The sequence below is a fragment of the Macaca mulatta genome, chromosome 4 (genome assembly GCF_049350105.2).
Source record: "Macaca mulatta isolate MMU2019108-1 chromosome 4, T2T-MMU8v2.0, whole genome shotgun sequence".
NCBI lineage: Eukaryota > Metazoa > Chordata > Mammalia > Primates > Cercopithecidae > Macaca > Macaca mulatta.
The window spans coordinates 115,607,972-115,630,011 of record NC_133409.1 but is presented as its reverse complement, the minus strand read 5'-3'; the positions used below and the strand labels follow the sequence as shown (position 1 = coordinate 115,630,011).

General features: G+C 34.9%; 1 protein-coding gene across 2 annotated transcripts in view; it reads left to right on the top strand.

Annotated features, from left to right (window-relative positions):
- The window catches only part of COL19A1 (collagen type XIX alpha 1 chain), a 331,016-nt gene that overhangs the window by 42,618 nt on the left and 266,358 nt on the right, over positions 1 to 22,040 (top strand). For both annotated transcript variants that reach the window (XM_015136650.3, XM_015136652.3), the window contains exons 5-8: positions 12,534 to 12,657; positions 14,037 to 14,312; positions 17,389 to 17,469; positions 21,411 to 21,536. In XM_015136650.3, coding sequence (XP_014992136.3) covers positions 12,534 to 12,657; positions 14,037 to 14,312; positions 17,389 to 17,469; positions 21,411 to 21,536 — 607 coding nt within the window. The remainder of the gene's footprint in view (positions 1 to 12,533; positions 12,658 to 14,036; positions 14,313 to 17,388; positions 17,470 to 21,410; positions 21,537 to 22,040) is intronic.

Below are 22,040 nucleotides of genomic sequence, written 5' to 3'. Positions count from 1 at the left end.
GCATAAATTGATATGACTTCTACTTTCTACATACATAACTGCTTAAAACCTACTCTTGTTATTTCTGGAAGCTCCAAAATTGATGTGCACGTGTTCATGTTCAAAAGCAGATATGCTTTTCTTCTTGTTTTCTAATTTTCTTATCAATGCATGTTGCCATTGCCATTGCTGGGAGTTCTCTGCATGAAAATGCTACTCTGTGAGACCCAACCAACCTCTGCTCATGGCTGCTCATTCTTGGCTCACAGGTGCCAGAGTTACCCTGTGGCTTATGACTGAGTGAGATGTGCACGTGTGCTTTGGAAGCTGGTGGCAGAGATCTAAAGACCCGTTCTCTAACTGTCCTCTGGGCCCTGAGGTAGTGTATCTTGGGCACAGAGCCTCACAGAGTGTTTAACAAATATAGTCCTATCAACTTCTGGCTCACCATCATTTGTGAGGTTCAAAAGCCAGTAGAAGCCAGGCACGGTGGCTCACACCTGTAATCCTAGCACTTTGGGAGGCCAAGGCAGGCAGATCGCTTGAGCCCAGGAGTTGGAGACCAGCTTGAGCAACGTAGCAAAACCCTGTCTCTATAAAATACAAAAAAATTAGCCAGGTGTGGTGGTGTAGGCCTGTAGTCACAGCTACTCAGGAGCCTCAGGTGGGAGGATCGATTGAGCCTGGGGAGGTTGAGGCTGCAATGAGCCCTTATCATGCCACTGCACTCCAGCCTGAGTGACAGAGTGAGACCCTGTCTCAAAAGATTAAAAAATAAAAGATATGGATACTAGGCAATTCTCCCTGTTATCCTCATGTTTGCCTCTCTCTTCTAATTTATCCATGATAAGAATATAAAGTTTCTTTTGGTTAAGAGGGTTATATCAAGAAAAAATATTTTATGGTATATTGTCATTATTATTTCTATGTTCAGCTTTGATGACAGTGAAAGAAGAAATTCTAACAAAGTATTTCATTCAATTCCCAAATGATAATAAATACTATATGCTAAACCCTGAGAATTTAATGATGAATAGACACAGTCCCCGCCATTGAATTATTTCTGTTTGGAAGGAGAGGCCAAAAATGAGCTGTTATGGAATATGATAGCAATTTTTAGATATATGTATGATAAACTCTGAGAGAACAGATGAAGCCAGGAAAAACTTCATAGAGGAAGTGAAAAGTTGAGGTTCAAAGTGTGAATTTACCAGGTGAGCCAAGGGGCCAATGTGTGTTGTGGTAGTTAGAGGGAGCATCATGGTAGTTTTAAAGGTCAAAGCAATTTGAAGACTAGTGAGAAATCCCATGTGGTTAATGAACATAGGTGAGAAGAATGTCTGGAGGTAAAGAATACTTGAAAGTGTGGGCTGTTCTGAAAGGTCTTACTTGTTGGCATGAGGGGTTTGAACTTTATTCATATTAAAAAAAATGGAGGTGTAGTAGCAATAGCATTACATGCTAGGAAAAACCAGCTGAGTGCATATGCCATTGGGAAAATCACAGCTTTCAATTAGGTCTAGGACCTCCTAGGCTGATCCTAAAGCAACAGTTGAGCTCTCAGACCCAAGGATACTTCAGAATATAGAGGACCTTTTGGGAGCAGGTTTGGGTTTAATCCAGGGTTTAAAAGAAACCTTTTCTGGCTAAGGGACACCAGAAAAAACTAACCTTCAAAGTATCCTCATTTCTAAAGAGCAGACTGTCTAATTTATCCTTGGTTTTTGTTATCTGGATGGCATCCAGTAGGGGGACTTGTTTTCAATGGAAAGTCGTTTACGGTGCCACATTGAACTAGTGCTAATCAGATCAAGCGTGAGATTATTAGAGAGTCATCCAAGCTTTGTTTTCCCATTAACAACCTATCTGCCTGAATCCCCTCAGCAAACACAAAAGGGCTAAGATTTCAGAGTCTCTGTGGCTGTGGAGCTCCAACATCATCACCCAGACTGGGAGGAAGGCATTTCAGACAAACCCTCTAGGCCCTGCTAGCCAAATTGCTTGTAACTGACAGGTGATGGTGGGTGTCAGCTGGGAAAGAAATGACTTGCTATAAACTCCAAGCATCTCTCACTTCACTCTCAGGAAATGTAACTTGTATCATATTTCTCTTCCTGGAAGATATTCAGCAAGTCAGAGGCCTCACTGATACTTGTAAATACGGAAGTTCTTCCTAAACCCTGCCTCACACTTATTCAGAATGGCAGAATTAATTTGGAAGCCAGTTCTTGATATTTAAAAATAGATTTTTTTCCATTTAGCCATTTGATTTTATAAGTAAAATTAAATAAAGCTTGGTCCTGTTACATAAATAAATAAAACTTGGTCTTGTTAAATATGATCTGGAAAATTCACTCTAGCTCTATCAAAATAGCACTTTGCTTCAAGGCTTATGCTTTGAGCTGGTTGAAGAATTACCTCCGGAACCACTGTAATCAGTAATTACACTTTTTAAACACTTTGCTATGTAAATGTATCTCACACTCAATTTTTAGAACATCATTTACGAAATGACATTTCTCTAGAATAATAATGTCATCTTGCTTTTCAGTTTATGAGCACTGAAATTATAAAAGTTTCTTCATCTTTGTTCTTTTTTTATATTTTAGTTATTGTCTCGCATTCCTTATTATTTATTTGAGCAAAAGAACCAACAGATTACCAATTCATGGTAATCATGAATTTTTCTTCCTAATCCTTTCTTGTTTTGTAGCTTGGTTTTATCCTTGCTTTTTTGTATATTTGAAACAGAGCTATTACTACACAGAGATGTAACCATATTACAAACTGTGTTTCTTTTAGGAACACTGAACAAAAACGTCAAATTTGAGCTTGCTATACAATGAAATTGCTAATTACTTAATATACTAAGAAGTAAACAAATCTATGAGCTTCATTATTGTCTATTTTTCTTGACAACAACCCACCAGGGCCTAGTTGTGGAGAATACATGCAACCTACTGTCTGCTTCTATCTCCCCATAAAACAACTGTCAATAAATATGAGCATGTACTTTAAAACAGTGAATTAATTTTAAAATTTTCTGCTTTTCCCCGGCTTTGTCATGCTTACAATGTTAACCATCTGGAAGGGAGTATGAAAAGCAAAGTTTATCCTCTTAAGGCAGTTTTTATGGGCTTCTCATTAATTGGACAGCCGGGAATGTTCATTATTTGTTCAGTTGATACCCTCTGTCCCTGGGAGACCAGATACTTCACCTTCATTAAGTTAACTTTGTAGATAACAATGCCAGGCCCTGATTTCACAACTCAGGGAATGAATAGAATGCAAGTTTACTGTATACCAGGAAAACCATAATGTAGGATTAGTGTAAAAGTTTCTCTTTCTTTCCATCATCATTTGAGATAGATGATCATTATTTTCACGTTTTAAGAAATTACTCATCTTTTAGTTAGGTTACCGTTCTACTGGTTTTCTCCCCAAAGTATTAAAATCCCAGTGTATTATTTTTCGTTAGGAAAATATATACAGAGGTACTATTTATCAGAGCACTTTTTACCTTTCTTCACATTACCTAGTTACTAGTATACATACTGTTCTCATAATTTTCACTACTACTTCCTGAAAGTTACACTCATCTTGATGGAGTCTCACTCTGCAGTGGCCCCATCTCTGCTTACTGCAAGCTCTGCCTCCCGGGTTCACCCCGTTCTCCTGCCTCACTACAGGCGCCTGCCACCACGCCCGGCTAATTTTTTGTATTTTTAGTAGAGACGGGATTTCACCGTGTTAGCCAGGATGGTCTCGATCGATCTCCTGATCTCGTGATCCGCCCGCCTTGGCCTCCCAAAGTGCTGGGATTACAGGCGTGAGCCACGGCGCCCGTCTTTAAATTACACTCATCTTTAAGGAAATGCTTGGTAAACCACGGCACACGTTTACCTATGTAACAAACCTGTGCATCCTGCACATGTACCCCAAAACTTAAATAAAAATTAATATTAAAAAGAAAAGAAATGCTTGGTGAAAACTAATTTTTCTAGAAAATGATCTAAGGAATAGAGAGAAAATGTTCCTGATTTGTTTTCATCTTCTTTAGCATGGTTATCTTTTCCAAAATCCAAAAGGCAGTAATTTCTATTTTGAAGTCATAACTGTATGTTTTGTGATACTTCCTGATCTATGCTCAAAATATCATTAGAGGAAGGAACTGTAATAATTTACCTTTCAGGGCTACTAGTCACCTAGGATGTGCAAATGCCAAAATAAATACTTTGCTTGGAGTGCAAAATATGATTAATTGTTGTTGTTAATATTATAGTGTGATTGTAAACATTTTATTTATTCATTTATTGAAATTAATATATTTACTTATATCTCTCCTTAATACTTAGGAAAATAGAGACATTTTTCCCCTCATAGTGCCAAAATATTACTTTTAAGTCAGGTTGGTAATGATGAGGGAAATTTTATTCTTAACCAAAAAGATACAAGCAACCTGATACATTGGAAGAAACTAACCTTGGAATTAAAAGTCATAAGTTCAAGTTTCAACCTGACCTCTGGCAGAGTAAAGGTGAGGTAGTTATTTAATGTCTGCAGCTTTAATTCCTCATTTATGAAGTGAGATGATTGATCTAAATTTCTATCAAAGTCCCTTTCAGCTTTAGGAGTATAGAACTACAGGAAACCATGATGCGTGGTTTCTTATGACTAACACATTTCCAAGGACTGGAAGACTTCTATGAAGACACTTTTGGTGAAATCTTAGAGCAGCTATTATATTTTGCTTCAGTCTGTAGAGATTTTAAACTTCTTTTTGAAATTAAGAAACTGATGTGTTTGTTAACGGACTTCTTTTTCTATCAAAGTTTTTGATTAACCTGCTTTAGAATCACATAGGATTTGACTTTTCCATCTGTTGTTTTCCTGATGAATGCAATATAGCGCAGTCTCATAAGGCCTCCGTGTTAAGGCCTTATGCAAGATAACATAGATTTTGTGCTGAATACAAGAGTTGAGCACCTACTAGGACTGGTTATAGGCATCATTGTGGATTTTCATGAATGGAACAAATTTTTGTGAATGCTTCCTATATGCAAGGTACTAGTCTAGATGCTTGATTTACAGCCACAAGTCTTGCAGGACCCTGTTTTTGTGGAAATCACATTCCACAAAACGGGCAATAAATACATAGACCAATAATTCTTAAAAAGTCAGGTAGGCACAAGCCTATGAAGAAAATAGAACAAGGTAATGTGTTAGATAGTGACTAGGGTGAGGACAACCTTAGCCCATTCAAGGGAAGTGATATTTGAGCTGAGACCTGAACAATAAGGAAAAGTCATCTAAATCAAGGGTGTCCAATTTTTTGGCTTCCCTGAGCCACATTGGATGAAGAAGAATTGTCTTGGACCACACATAAAATATACTAACAGTAATGATAGCTGATAAGCTTAAAACAAATCACACACACAAAAATCTCATAATGTTTTAAGAAAGTTTACAAATTTGTGTTTGGGCTGCATTCAAAGCCATCCTGAGCTGCATGTGGCCAGTGGGTGGCGGGTTGAGTAATCTTGATGTAAATGAAGACCTCTGGGAAAGACTGTCCCAGGAGAGGAAACAGGAAGTACAAGGGCCCAAGGTCTCAATGAGCCCAGTGTGTTCAAGGAACAAAACTCAAGTCATTGTGCCTGGAGCCTGGGTGCCGCACAGAGACTGGAATAGGAGATGATGTGTCAGAGGAAGGCAGGAGTCAGATCACATCATACCTTATGAGTCATGGTCAGAGAAATGAATCTTATTCTAGGAACCATGCAACACTTTCAGAAGGTTATAAGTAAGGGAAGGACCTAGTCCGATTTTAAAAGCTCATTCTAGCTGCTATGTGCGGGCCAGACTGTAAGGAAAGGGAAAGAAGGAGGACAATCAGGACACTATAACAGGAGTCCTGGGGAGAGATGGTGGCCACTTGGACTAATGTGATGATAGTGGAGATGGAGAGAAGTAGCCAGAGTCAAGATCTGTTTTGATGATAAAAACAGTAAGGGCTTGGGGCAGTGGCTCTTGCCTGTAATCCCAGAACTTGGGGATGCCAACGCAGACGTATCACTTGAGGCCAGGAGTTTGAGACCAGCCTAGGAAGCATGGTGAAATTCCATCTCTACAAAAAAATACAAAAAATTAACCGGGCATGACTGCACGTGCCTGTAGTCCCAGCTACTCAGGAGGCTGAGGTGGGAGGATCACTTGAGCCTGGGAGGTTGACGTTGCAACGAACCATGACCATGCCTCTGTACTCCTGCCTGGGTGACAGAGTGAGACCCTGCCTCAAAAAAATAAACCCATAAAACAAAACACAAAATCAGTAAGACTTGATGATGGGTTAGACAGGATGGGGGATAATAAAGGAAAGGCATGAATAAAGAATGACTTGCAGGGATTTGGGTGGAGCACCTGAGTGAATAGCCATGTCTTTTATTGAGATGTGGAATCCCTGTGGAGGGATGTGCTGAGGCAGCAATACAAAACGTTCAATTTCAGTTATTTAATTACATGCCTTTCCCCTCCACGTGGAGTGCCCACTAGGGACTTAAGTATGTGAGTCCAGGGCACAGGAGAGAGAAATAGACAAGGTTTATCTTGGTTGCATCTCACATCCCCTCGTTTTTGGAACTTTCCTCCCAAACTCCCACTGCCTTAAGGTGACACATTTGCTGCCCAAGACTCAGCATCTCATCTTTGTCTGTGTAACTCAGGAGAGCTTCCTGCTCTGGATTTGCTCTTCTCTCTCTGTGTCTTCCCTCTTAAAACTTCTTTGCTTCATAGCAGTCCCCACAGATCTCTGCTCTGTGCTGTCCAAGGTGAGAATTAATTATTAGACAGTTTGTTAGTAACGTGTGACTGACTTTTTGGGACTATCTCAATATTAACAGAGCTTGTGTTTTATAAACACAAGGATTTTCCAGACAGGAAGAAAGCTCTAAAAGTAGACAATTAGGTGTTTTGGCTTGTTAGTGAAAGCACTTCATAGTTAGGAGGAATATTGAATGTACAGTCTATTTAATAACAATTATACAAATATAGAGTGATCAAATGCTTCCTCTATCTCATGCCAAGATCTTTTCTGTAATACAGAAATCTTTTAGATTTTATTCTATCTGTATTTCCTAATGGTTTTAAGTGAATTTTGACCAGAAAAAATTTTTCATTAATCAAGTAGGAAAGAAAATCTAGAGAATGAAGTTAATATGGAATGTGGACAAATATAATTCATTCTTAACGTCCTATACATTGGAATTGCTTCAGGGTTAATAAAATGTGATTTTTTATCCAACTCCATGTATATTACTACTAGTAACTTTGTAATTAGCTATTTCGTTTTAAGTAAGTGGACGAAATATTGTCATAGGTATGTTTTTATTTGAAGGTTTTTTGTTTTTTGTTTTGCTTTTTCTCTTAAGGCTTCAGTGATTTACTTATTATAAAAGCTATAGGTTGGGAGTTCTAGACTTTTGCAACTTAATTTTTACCTACCAAAATAGAAAAAATAATATTTGTTAGTGCCATTACCAGTTTTTAAAGAATTTGCCTCACCACCAGCATATTGAGGCATATGGCCTTTTTAGGTGTGTGAGGGGGTACAGTAGGTGTCAATTCTCCCTCATCTCTGTCCTTGAAGAATATAGGAATAATTTATTGGTCACATTAGAGGTTAGGGTTATTTTTCCCAAGATGGGAATAGTTGCAATTTTTAAAAACCTGATCATCAGCACAATTCATGCTCCTTGCAAAAACTGAGAAAGTAGAGAAAATGTAAAAAAAAAAACAAAAAACCAAAAAAACCAACAACAAAAAAACACTTCCTTAATCTTAACACCAAGAAAGAAACATTTTAATGTTAAGATTTTTATGAAATAAATGTCTTTTGGGGTCAAAGCCTCACTGTCAGTGGTTCTGAGACCTGGACACTGCTTGTACTATAATTAGTCATTTTTAAGGAGCCCTATTTCTGATCCCCTGGTTACTTCCCCAACATTTCGTATGGTTTTCTTCCATTTTATGTTTAAACAGAGAGCTGCTGTACGTAGAGCATATCAGAGAGCAGATGCAAGCTACATTTTAGATTTCTACAACATTGAAGTGAATTATAAGTTCAAAGGAATCCAAGATATATGAATTATAAGGCTTCAGAGATACTCCAGATTACATCTAGAGCTGGCTCCCACCCTCAGAGGCCAGTGTGAAGTGGACTCCCAAGCAGCAATTTTCCCTTGACATGCTTGGAGCATTTCGACCAACTTTAGTTTGACTGTGTGATGTTTAGTTAGTCATATTTTTAAAATATTGATTTTATAGTGAACATTTTGTTAATCTGATGTACTTGTGCCCTCATTGGCCCATGAATATTTAGATGACCTTAATTAATGTGTAGAAAGAAGGCAATTTAAAATAAAGTATAAATTACACTTAACTTTCACTGAGTCTGGGCTCTTCAAATGTAGGTCAGTATTAATTTATGTGGATAAAATTTTCATTTATGACACTGAACTACATACAATATGTATAAAATGGAGGGAAGGCAGGAAATATCCCATTGAGAATTTCTAGTCCAATATATATATGTATGAATGAACTTAGCAAGTAAGGATCAACGATATTTTTCTTAATGGGAGTATCACTGAATAAGCAATGGATAGGATTTCTTATAGGAAATTACACTCAATTCGAAATATTCAAGCATGGATATCTTAGACATAGCAAGCTGTCATTATATCTCTCTGGTAATCCAATATGGCCTCTTTTATAACAGAAATTTTGGCAAGACCCAGAGAAACTATTCTGTGTCATGTTAAGTGTTTGTGCTTGTGTGGTATAAACAACAAACATGGTTTGTAAGAGCAGATTTTTTTTTTAACATTTTATTTTTAAAATGCAGAAGTTTTTCTTCAAATAGCATAATCTTGGCAAGCAAAATCATATTTGGTCTTAAAAGCACAATATCAATTTCTGAAAGGGAAATATAGTAATTATAAGGATTTTCATTCATTATAAACTTAGATTAAAAAATCAATTATTCCTTAAATATAACTAAATTTATTTCAATGTATAATTTAAAATAAAATTGTTATGTATTAATACTGATAATACTCTTATTTTTTGTCACAGCAGAAACTACTCATGAGATGCAAAAATATTTTCAGTTTTTGAACTAGATTATAAATTATTGAACAATAATTCTATTTAGTTTAGTTTTTTTTTTTTTTTTTTTTTTTGAGGTGGAGTCTTACTCTGTCACCTAGGCTGGAGTGCAGTGGTGCAATCTCGGCTCACTGCAACCTTCACCTCCTGGGTTCAAGCAATTCTCCTGCCTCAGCCAACTGAGTAACTGGGATTACAGGCACGTGCCACTCTGCCTGACTAATTTTTGTATTTTTAGTAGAAACAGGGTTTCACTATGTTTGCCAGGCAGGTCTGTAACTCCCGACCTCAAGTAATCTGCCCGCCTCAGCCTCCCAAAGTGCTGGGATTACTGGTGTGAGCCACCACACCCGACCTCTGTTTAGTATTTGTTTATTAAACATCAAAGTGTCATATCAAAATTAAGTATGTCTCTGTCTCTCATTTGCTGGATCACTCACTCATTCAACAAATAGAGTGCCCTGCTGGGACTGGATTTAGGTTTTGTGAGTGATACAAAGATATGTTAAATGCTGTCCTTGCTTTCAAAGAGCTTTCAGTCTTAATAACAGATGGACTGGTGACTGCATTACTATCATCCTAAGTAGAAAATGAAGAGAAAAAATGTTTTTATTATCTTTTGCTTTGTAAGAAACCACTACAAAACTTAGTGGCTAAAAATAACAATTTGTTATTTCTGAAGGATTTCAGAAAATCTACTCCTCAAAAAAAGCAATAAGAACATAGGCAAAATTTGTCAAAATCAATATATTCTGAACTTTTTAAGGGGCTTTCACAATCTAATGAGTGATTATTTAAAAAAAAAAAAAACATTGAATCTCAGTAAGACTCGCAGGCTTTATGGCACTTTAATTTGTCCTATTCATTGTCCTATTCATATCCCTGTCTCCCCAACACAGGGTAGGCTTGAAAACCAGTAGCTTCAGAATCACAGTGAAAACTAGCTGCCTAGCAGCTGCTGGAAAGGGAAGAAAGAGTGTGAAGTTCATTAAAAGCTCCATTTTCAGGGAATTGCCATTATTTTTCCTGCCTGGTAGTTCCCTAAAAACCCCAATTCTTGGTTGGTCTTTATTTAACCTGATCAGAGCTTGTAAGAATCGCCTTTTCCTCTGGACATTAATTGAAAATAATCAGTGGCAATTGTTTAATATTGCAACTGCCTGAGGCAGCAGTTATAATTGGAATAAACAAGAATCTGATCAAAACAATTTTTAAAGAAAAAATGGGGGAAGAAGACATCCATAGAGGGCCCTAGAAAGCTCCAACATATTTGTAGGACTCCAGACACATGTTTCTATGTTACAGGGCTGTGTGAAAACTCAGGAAAGGCCTGAAAAGGCCTTAAATTCTTATCTCTGGCCAAACTCAAAGCTTTGAACAAGCAGAACATGAAGGCTAAGGTGATTTATAAACTGCCAGCCTGAATATTTAAGGTATTTTCCATCACACACACACACAGGCCTTTGGCAAAGGCTGGGATGCTTTTAGGTCAAAGGTGTTTAACTATTCAATCATTAGTTGACTACTAAGCTAAATGAGCAGAGACTGCAGGATTCACACATGACGAAGAAGACACACTTTACAGAATTTTTCCAGGAAAGTGACTAAGCAAATAAAAAGCATCTACAATAATGACAACAAATAGCACCAACAGCAAACCATTGATAGGTAGAGTCTCATTTCCAATGTTGCCATATTATATTATTTTAAATGTCTACTTTTCAATTAACAACTATAAGATATGCAAAAAACAATGTATGTAAAACCATACACAGATAAAAGAGTGGCCAATAGAAACTGTTTCTGAGGAAACCTAGACATTGAACTTACTTAACAATAACTTTGTCTGCTATTTTAAATATATTTAAATAACTAAAGGAAACTGTAATGAACTAAAGTATGAGAATGATGTCTCACCAAATAGAGAATATCAATAAATAGAAATTATTAAGAAGCAGCAAATCAAATTTTTGAGTAGAAAAGTATAAAACAGAAATGAAAAATTTATAGGAGTGGCTCAAGAACTGATCTCAGGTGGGAGAAGAATCCAGGAACTTGAATATAGTTCAATTAGTCTTCAGAACAGGGGGAAAAAGAATGAAGAAAAATGAACAGAGTCTCAAGACTGTGTGATACCAGCAAGCATGCATAATAGGAATTCTAGGAGTTGAGAGTAAAAAAAGACTATTTGAAGAAGTAAGAAATGCAAATTACTCAAATTTGGTAACAATTATTAATTTATATATTCAGGAAGCTCAACAGACTCTAAGAAGGACAAACTCAAAGAGATCCACACTTAAGTCACATGATAACCCAACTGCCAAAAGTCAAAGAGAGAATTTTTACAGCAGCAAGAGAGAAGTAGTTGACCATGTACAAGAAGTTCTCAATATGAGTAAGCTGACTTCTCATCAGAAACAATGGAGACCAGAAGGCAGTGGGATGACATAGTCAATGTTTTGAAGGAAAAAGACTGTAAATCAAGAATTCTATATCCAGCAAAACTATCCTTCAAAAGTGAAAGTGAAATTAAGGATTAAAAAACCCCAGAATTTGAGACTAGCACATCTGCCCTACAAGAAATAGGAAGGAAATTCCTTTAAGCTGAATGAAAGGAAACTAGACAGTAACTCAAATTCAAACAATGAAATAAAAAGCACTGGAAATAATTACATAGATTAAATATAAAAGCCAGAATAAATGTGCTTTGTTTGTGTCTCTTTTATTTTCTTATCAGATTTAAAATACAGTTGTATGAATACATACATATATAAAACAATATTAGAAATCTTCATTGATGGGAATATAAAATATAAAGATGTGATTTATTTGTATGACAATAGTACAAAGCAAGAAAAAGCTAACAGCTATATAGAAGCAAAGTGAAAAATAAAGCTAAAATATCCACGTTATATTTAGCATGGTCTTCAGTTGGGACTAGGAAATCAGTATTAGGAACTAATTTGCAAGAATTTAATATGATAAAACTTCTTTGGAAAATATTCATTTACTTATTACTAGTGTTCTTTAAAATTCTCTGTACCTCTCTCTACTAACCAAGTCAAGTCATACCATTTTATTTCCTTGATAAATCTCTACTGTTTGTCAGACTGCAGTGAATTCTGAGATTTTCTTCTGTTGAATATCTTGTTGAATAAGGAAATGTCACAACTTAATACTGTAATCTCTTCACTCATTTTTATATACTCCAAGCTTTAACAACACTGTACCAGAAGATTTTTTTAAAAGGAAAGAGAAAAGTGCTTAAGTTACACATTTACTGAGAAAAATATGACTGAGATATTGCATTACATAGAACTTTATACCTAGATTTTCTTTTCTTGCAATCCTTAGTGTCCTCACAAAAGTTCTTTGTTTTCCTCCCACAGTAAGGTATTTCCCAAAGGCCTTCCTGAGGAGTACTCAGTAACTGCCATGTTTCGAGTAAGAAGAAACGCCAAAAAGGAACGGTGGTTTCTGTGGCAGGTTTTAAACCAGCAGAATATTCCACAGGTAAAGTACCATTAGAGTTGTGCTTATTAGTTTTCCTTGTGTGATTAAGCCAGGTGAATTCATTGAACTGTGTGCACAAATTTGCGAGTAGATCTAGTGTCCAAATGTTCTCCCTTTAGAGGGATCATCAACAAGAAAATGCAAGTATTCTCGTAGTTAGTATGGTCTTGCTGAGATCCATAATATGAGAGTATAGTGGATAACAGAGTGTTAGTTTTTGTTTTTATTTTACTTCTAGGTCCATATTTTGTTTAAAGATGCAAAACTGCCTTCTCTTCACAACTGCTTCATTAACTAATTCCTTCTAACTAACACATTCTTCACCTTCTGTCATCTCTAATGTTATATATTATTTTTAAAGCAGTTCATTGTTTCATTGGACAATTCTTGGTGAATAAAGAGTTGAGACTTAAATATTTATCCCATCAATAAAAATTTTATGGAACACATGCTATATGCTAGGTAGTGACAAGAAAAGAGATCTGAAAAACAGAATTTGTATTATCAGGGAGCATAAGGAGTAAGGAGATGACATCTAGGAGAACAACATAATACAGCATAATTATAATACAGTGGAACAAGTGCAGTGGTAGAGTTAAGCTTGGTGTTGGGTGTGGTCAATGGGAGCACAGAAAGGACAGTTCACCAGAATTGGGGAATGGAGAGAGCAGGAATCTAGGAGAGCATGTAGAAGAGATGGCATTTGGGCTGAAATGAGGGAATGCTGGCACTCCAGGGGTGGGAGAGGAACCTCAAAATTACTTACTGGCACCATACATTAGTTTTTACTTCTATACATGTCCATTGAAATGTTTTAAATCTTCACTGATCTTTTAATCTGTTAATACAGCTACAATTTTATGATGAGTAGATCAACCAAGAGTATGTCCTCTATAAAATGTGTTTTCTCTGTACCTTGCAAAGTGTCAATAGTGAAAGAATTGATCTTAGTTTCCCTACTTAGGGAAATGATCATATTCTTCTTAGTCTTCTTAAATTGGTAACCTTAAATTCCTGTGTTACTAATACAGAGCAATAATTTATATATACTTATAAAATTTTATCTATAATATACATAAATTATGTATATATAAACTTATAAATGGTTTATATAAACACACACACACACACACACACTCTTAGATGTTCTCTTAGGAAGGGGCATATTACATTCACCAGAATGCCCCATTTGTAAACCATTTTGTAGTGGTATTTGCTGTTCTTTTATTTTAACAAACCAGGTGGACACAAGTGTCATCTAAAATATTTTACTAAGTGCCTCAGTTATACTAATATGCATCTTGAGCTTTTCTTTGTGTGCTTTAAAAATTTTGAACATTGATTTTTAAAACATTTAAAGATACTTTATATTTTTGCAGATTTCTATAGTAGTTGATGGTGGAAAGAAGGTGGTGGAATTTATGTTTCAAGCCACAGAGGGAGATGTGTTGAACTACATTTTTAGAAATCGAGAACTCCGTGCTTTGTTTGATCGTCAGTGGCACAAACTTGGCATCAGTATACAATCCCGAGTCCTTTCACTCTATATGGATTGTAATTTAATTGCAAGGAGACAGACTGATGAAAAGGACACTGTGGATTTCCATGGACGGACAGTTATTGCTACGCGAGTTGCAGATGGCAAGCCTGTGGATGTAAGTTGTGATGTTGGTTGTGAAAGAGAACTAACACTTCTAAGTAAAAAAAAAAAACTTATTAAAAACATCCTCCTTTTATTACTGTGTAATAGATACCCTTCTCATCAATTTTATTAATTTAATTAATTTGCCATCAGATGTATGAAGAACAGATATGTTATTTCCAACTATATTTTCACATATATTATTTTAACTCCATTTTATACCCATTTTCTCCAGCCTGGGAATTTAAAATAATTAGGTCATGCCTTAAAAAATTAGATTATTAAAAGTAAAAATTGAAAATATGATACAAAATATAATATTGGTCTTAGCTCATATGTTTTAAATAGGACTGAAAAAGCCGAAGTTTAAATTAAATGGTTCCAGATTAGCTGCTATTTTCATTCAAGAACAATAGACTATTCATCCTTAAAATAGCAATTACTTTGTATTGCAGACTATTTTTTATAAGCTTATAATGGTTTTTCAGGGTTCTATTGTATGGAAAAACTCACTAAATAGTAGGTCATTTGAAAGAGAAAAATTGCCTAGTAAAACCCTTTTGGATAGAAAGTTCCTTTAAATTATTACATTTGAAGCTAACATGATATAGATTTATTATTGATTTCCCTAGAGAACAAGGTCTATAATCTTAAAAAGTTAGATATATTTAAATTTGATGGCTGCACGTTTTCTTAGTTTATTATGTATAAACAGTTTATAGTTTATTTCTTAGAGGTTTTGCAAGAATGGAATCCAGTCTTGGACCTCAGCCTAAGAAGATAGAGTGTTCTATGTCCTGTGTCTCATTAACTTCTCACCCAAGGATAGAATTGATCCTGGGCTGGGCGCGGTGGCTCAAACCAGTAATCCCAGCACTTTGGGAGGCTATAGTGGGTGGATGACGAGGTCAGGAGATTGAGACCAACCTGGCTAACACGGTGAAACCCCGTCTCTACTAAAAATACAAAAAATTAACAGAGTGTGGTGGCGGGAGCCTGTAGTCCAGCTACTTGGGAGGCTGAGGCAGGATAATCGCTTGAATCCAGGAGGGGGAGGTTACAGTGAGCCGAGATTGCGCCACTGCACTCCAGCCTGAGTGACAGAGCAAGACTCCGTCTCAAAAAAAAAAGGGGAATTGATCCCACAATTTGAGGCTAAAGAATATCAGGTGAATCCTTATAAAAAGGGTATAGGTGAAAACCATGGTATTACAGTGGTTTCATAATTTAATGTGGATTCTTGGTTCATTTGAGGATAAACCTGAAGGCATATCACAATGATGCAGTTATTTTTGGAGACAGTTACTGTTTGAGTTAAACAAACAAAATACATAGTTTTATAAAAGATTCCTGGTTCTACTGAAACTTTGAGTGGATTAATTTTTCATTATCTCTGTATAAGCTCTGTGATTCATAAGATCTGTTATGGTGTGAAAATGTGTTTATTTGGGCTGTGTGTTATTGAAAAAAAATTCTCATGATTGAGTTTTATTTCACATATCCCACCTGTGTGTTTTTGTGAGAAAGTGACAAAACTGATATGAAGATTTTTTTTTTTCAAATCAACTCAGCATTTTGACAAGCATCAGTACAGATTTAACCTTACTCATTCTCCTTCTAAAGCACTGTATCAGTGAAGCATTCTGAAGTAATGAATGAATAAACAAAGCATAAACTATTCTGACTGTGGTTTCAATGTCATGGAACTCAATTAGGTTGTAATCCTTTGAAAATTGATCATCTATCTTTAGTTAAGTAAAACAATTAATATGCAGGACCTGGTACAATGGATGGTACATAATAGGATTTCAATATTTATTGACTATTTTGATAACAATGGTAATACATAAGTTTTAGTTAAGAACAATACTAATTAATTGGAGTTCTCATTCTTCATTCTACATAATTCATATGTTACTGCGGTATTTCATTATACTATGTAAGACAGTGTATTTAAATTTTATAAATAAAAGTTAACCTTAATAACCTTTCAAAAAGTTATAGAACATAAATCATTACATTTCATTTAGTCTCATGATTTTGCATTGTCTGCAAATCTTAGGCTGCTCATGAATCTATAAGATGTCTGGAGTTCTTAATGCATTCTATGAACTGAATTGATTTTGTTCATCTGAGGTGTAAAGTAAAAGTTGTAGCTTTTTCCCCCCCTTTTTGCTTTTAAAGTTGGAGTAGAGATTCACCACAATCACAACTGCCTGCTTTCTATTATTATAGGTTAATTATTATAAGATTAGAGTTGGGTCTTTCTATATACAGTACCTATTGACCTCAAAGTAATGCATTATTTGATACAACATTTCAGTGCTTAAAGAATTCAAACAACCTATTTAAGAATTTATTATATTGATATTTTATCAATAATCAGTACTATTTACTTTTTCTAAGGTGGTGATTTGATCTTGCATTTAAAGGCATGATTATACTTTCCTTGAACTACATTTAATTTCATGTCCAAATGCCAAAAAAAGAGAAATCTGCTAAGCAAATAGATGGAATCAATTATTTTTGTAAAAAAGTTGTTAGCCTTGCTCAGATTATACCAATATAATATAAAAATCAATAGGTTTCAGACAGAATTCATGAAATATAGATAAATTTTTTTTCCTTGTTGGTAAGTGAACACCTATTTCAGTGCCTCAAATAGGAGTCTAGAAGTACAAATAAAGCCCTTCTCATCATGTGTTCATATCTTTGATTTTACCTTTTCTCCAATTTTTAAATTTTGAAATGGCCTCATTTTGTGGGCATTCTTTATTGTAGTGTAAAACAATAGCTTTTTAAAAATAAGTTCTTCTATGTTATTGTTTGAAACAGCTAGCCAAGGTTTGCAATTGCTTTCATTACCTGATTTCCTTTATCTATAGATCCATCTCTATATCCAACTCTATGTCTCTCAAGTAGTCCATAAAACAGTGAATCCTACATTTAATAAAAACATTAAAATATCTACCAGTAATTTATTTATATTAGCTTCCTTTTTATTTCCAATTAAATTACTGTAGTTCTTAATTGCCTGAATGTGATTCTCAAAAAACTAAAGATGTTTCTTATTATTAATTTTTTAATAGATTGAACTTCAACAACTTAAAATCTACTGCAGTGCAAACCTCATAGCTCAAGAAACATGTTGTGAAATATCAGATACTAAGGTAAGTTAATTTTCTTTGCATATGAAGAATGAAGAACGCTGATTATCTTTTAGTGGCATAGTTTGTAGAGTCCAAATGTAGGGTGGCACTGAGTGTATTCTGCTGAAACCAGGTGAGTAATTTATTCCAAGTAAGAAAGCCTTCATGGTGCTTTCTCATGGTTACTTTCAACAGTTTTAATCCCAGCACTTCACCCTTAATTTTGAGGATAATATATCCTCACTTTGAACTCATTATAACTTAAAAAGAATTTATGCCTTTCCTCCTAAACTACGTTCTGACATCTGCACCATTTCCAGTTACGGAAGTTTTAAATCTGTGATCATACTTGGTTCTCACTTATTTTCCTTTTCTATCCTGTCACCCATCCTGGCTAGGTTTCCTTTGACATAGACTTTTCATCCTCATCTTCCATTTTCCTGTTCCTGCCAAAGTGCACCTTTACCTCATGTCTGGGACATCAATCATTGTTGGATCAATTGCCTTCCCCGTGTCCTTCCCCTTTACCTTGCAGCAAAATCAGAAAAGTCTGAGTCACTGCTTTGTATATTCATTCACTCTCTTCCAGCAAACACTTGATTCAGAAACGCTGATCTTCTAAACACGGTGCTAAGGAACAGGGTTAACAAACATGATTAAGGCACATTCCCTACCCTCTCTTTGTGTCTTTCTCTTAAGTGACTCCTGTTGGAAACAAAATATAAATGCAGTTCCTCAGCCTCTCATTCTAAATATTCCTAACCTAACCGTACAACTGTTACTTTCTTATACCAATCTTTCATTACAAGAAAAACACTAAATTCAATACTTTCTATATCTCTCAGTATAAGATAGCCATGTGTGCTATCTTATATTACTAGGTATAATTATGTTTGTTTTTAAATTGTTTTAAGTACAATTCAGACTCAGTAAGGGGTTTTACCTTGATACACTTTTTTATTCCTAATGCTTCATTTGGAGAAAGTAGACAATCATTGTTTGATTTATTGACTTATCAACTACTAAAAGAGATAAATGGGACAGAAAGATATTCAAAGAGGGCTAGTTCTAAAAAAAATTATAGAAAGAACATATGAAAAGTGAAAATAAAAGGTAAAAATGCCTTTTGTTTGGATCTTAGATTTCGTAAAAGTTCTATACTTGCCATAGAAAATTATATGAACATTTTTTCAATAATTTATGATTCAAAAATATTTTTAACTTTTGTAGCTCACTTTGGTGAGTGAAATAAGAATGTAGCCAAGTGACTTAAAGCGTAGCTAAGTCTTTCAAATATTATATGTTTTGCTTTTGTAACTTGGCTTTATAAAGCATATCTCCAATCCAGTTCATGTATCTCATTCCAAGTAAAATGCAAGCCAGCCAAATATCTTTCTATAAATATCTGAAAAGATAATTTAGAATGCCAATCTACAGACTTGAAATACCTAGACTTCCTGGAGCTACACGTTTAAATCTTAAAGATGTTAATTCTCCAAAAATTTTGTTTTTAATTATGCTTTTTTGATGTAAGAGTTTTTAAAATAATAACTTTCTCTGATTGAAAAGTGATATAATGATATTTTGATATATCTAAATATTGCATAATTGACCAGTAATCACTGCCCTTTATCATTGTATTAATATAATAGAAACTTTCCAACTGATTTATGAGGAAATTGTTTAAGAAGTATAGGTGATGAATTGGGTGGAATGGTTGGTAATTCAAAGCAGTGACATGATCTCACACATTATGAACAAAAGATTTTTAAATCATATTTTGAAAAGATTATTTGGGAGTTAGTTTTAAAGAATAGAAAATAAGGTAGGAATTTATCTCTAACTATGGAAAAAATAAGAAAAGACTGTATTTTTTGCTGACAATTATTTGGAGGGGATATCACCATTCATTTAATGACTAACAAAAAATAGAAACATACTACCTTTTATGAATATGAATGTACAGTTGGAAAGATAAATAATTATGTAAAAGCCATTTAAATGCATGTGCTCTACTTCTGATACCAACTGTATTTATTTTCTTTCTTGTTGCCAAATGTTTTGAACTCAGAAATTTTTAATGTAGTTGCTTAAATATCTAATTTTGTCCTGAAATTTCAACTCACACATGTTTTCTGGTTGTCAGTATTTTATAAAACATTTCAAAGGCAACATTTTTAAAAGATCACCTATAAACATGCTTCTTCATATCTATTAGATTTTCAGTTATCTAAAGCAGTTAAGTTTCATGACTCTAGATGTAAAAAGAATGAAGAACAATTATTAAGAGAAGGATGAAATCAGTAACATTTGTTGCAAATAAATGAGAAATGTGGTTAAAGTTTTAAGGGCTAAAACTGAATATGTGTCAAATCAAAACCAGAGGTTTTACGAGGAGAAGAGTCCTTACTTGTATGTTTGGTGTTGCCTCTGGGCACTTTTTGTGGAGTGTGGACAGGTTTATGGTGAAGCCTGAGACATACTTTTAAAGTTATTTAAATCCTCAGTTTAATATAGTGACTCGGTTATCCAGAGCAAAATTGTGAATTCATAAGTGGGTCTTGGTTATCTGACTGGGAAGCCATGAAGTAAGAACTGGCTGAAAAATCATATCAAATCAAATGAGATGAATGAACTGTTTTGGTAATAACCTTGTTCCACTCAAATATAAAATAGTTTTTAGACTTTCAAATTTGGAAACTTGTTTTGATAAATAACAATCGTTAAATCTGGAGAGAGTAGATTTGAAAGAACTAGTGGTGGATACAGTAAATAGTTGCAGTATTTCTGGGTGCTGGTTTTGTTACAGTTTTTATTGTAATTATCAAAGAATTCAACTACTACCAAGTTTTTTTTTAATTTCTTATTTCCAATTTTTAATTTTAAATTCAGGGATACATTTGCAGGATGTGCAGTTTTGTTAGTTAAACGTGTGCCATGATGGTTTGCTGCACAGATCATCAAAATGAATTTTTGTTACAAAAGTTATCTATGTTTACTGGAAAATATAGCCAAATCCATAAAAGAAAATAGATATCAATCATGATTTCAACCACAGTAGATAACCACAGACAATATTTTAGTTTTGTATCCTGAAAATACTTTACCATGCATTTACAATTTGTGGTATACAAAGTAATGTATTAACTCTCTCCTAGTGCTTTCTCTTTGTGAAATTGCAAATTCACAGTGGAAAACTATGGTGAGGAGTCTGGTACATGATGCTGAGAAAAAACAATATGTTTATCCTCTTCAGATTCTCCATTTGGATTAGTTTTTTGGAAAAAAAAAAAAGTTCATTGCTTTGTAACCAAATTGCACTTCATGTTATCCAGCATGCTCTGAACCCACTGCATAAGTATAAAATGCACTACTTGTCTGTTGCAGTGGAGACCTTTTTAATATCTTTAAAGAACAGTAGACTAAAGTATACTTTGATTTAATAAATATTGTCTAAGAGTGTAAAAAGAATTTATTTTCTACTCTATATGTTTTAAAAATCATCTTGTTGAAGGAAACCGTATTTTATAAGTTCAAATTACATGCTTCAACTTTAATTTTTGTTCCCAAAAGATGTATTCACATTAAACATTTCATATTGTTTCATGAAATTCAATTCATATTGTTTGTACAAATTATTTTATTCCTACAATATAATTATTATAAATGTATGAAATTTCTATACTTATCAAAAAGTTACCTAATGTAACTTTGTAATTCCTTACCAAGACCATTATTTTAAATAATTTTCTTGTGTGTTGTCAATATAAGAAAACACATGGGCTCAGGCAGAAAGTGCAAAAGTGTCATAAACATTCTCACACTGGTGTCAACTTTTGGTTAGTAAGAAAGCGGTTCTTGCAGGCAACCTCAGCAACCCCTAGTTTAGTGGGAGCCAGTGTTTGGAACATCAGAATGTTTGGAATTGGCCCCATTTCCTAAAGCCTCTTTTTGGATTTTAGTGCCCAGAGCAGGATGGCTTTGGAAATATTGCATCATCATCGGTAACTGCTCATGCCAGTAAAATGTCTTCATATCTGCCAGCAAAGCAGGAACTGAAAGACCAGTGCCAGTGCATTCCAAACAAGGTATGCTAGTTTTAATCTGTGCACACTGAAAGCCACTCCAGACTATGAGCCCAGCTCCTTGAATGTGGCCTCTCTTCACAGAATGTGTCTTGCCCTTCAGTGTTTGTTGAAGTAAATACCTCAGTCGCTGGGGTGGGTTAAGAAAAAGGCATTGAAGATAGGATTTCCTGGATTGTTACCTGGATAGTTTCGAGCCCATCTGAACCTCCTTCCAGGGCGTGAACTAGAATGAATAGAAAGGTGAAGGGAGGAACTACCTGTACAACAAGCAAGTACTGAGTGCTTAGCATGTGCCAGGAATAGGCTGAAGTTCTGGGAATTCACAGTTGAAGAAAATACAGTGCCTGCTCTTCAAAAACATACACAAAAATACCCCACATTGTATTTCTTCTTCTGTGTAGACTGTATTTTTCCAGCATCCCTAAATTTTCAACCGGCTGTCTCCATCCATCATAAGTTATTAGGGGAATATACAGAGGGGCTCTGTTATTATTCGAATAATTT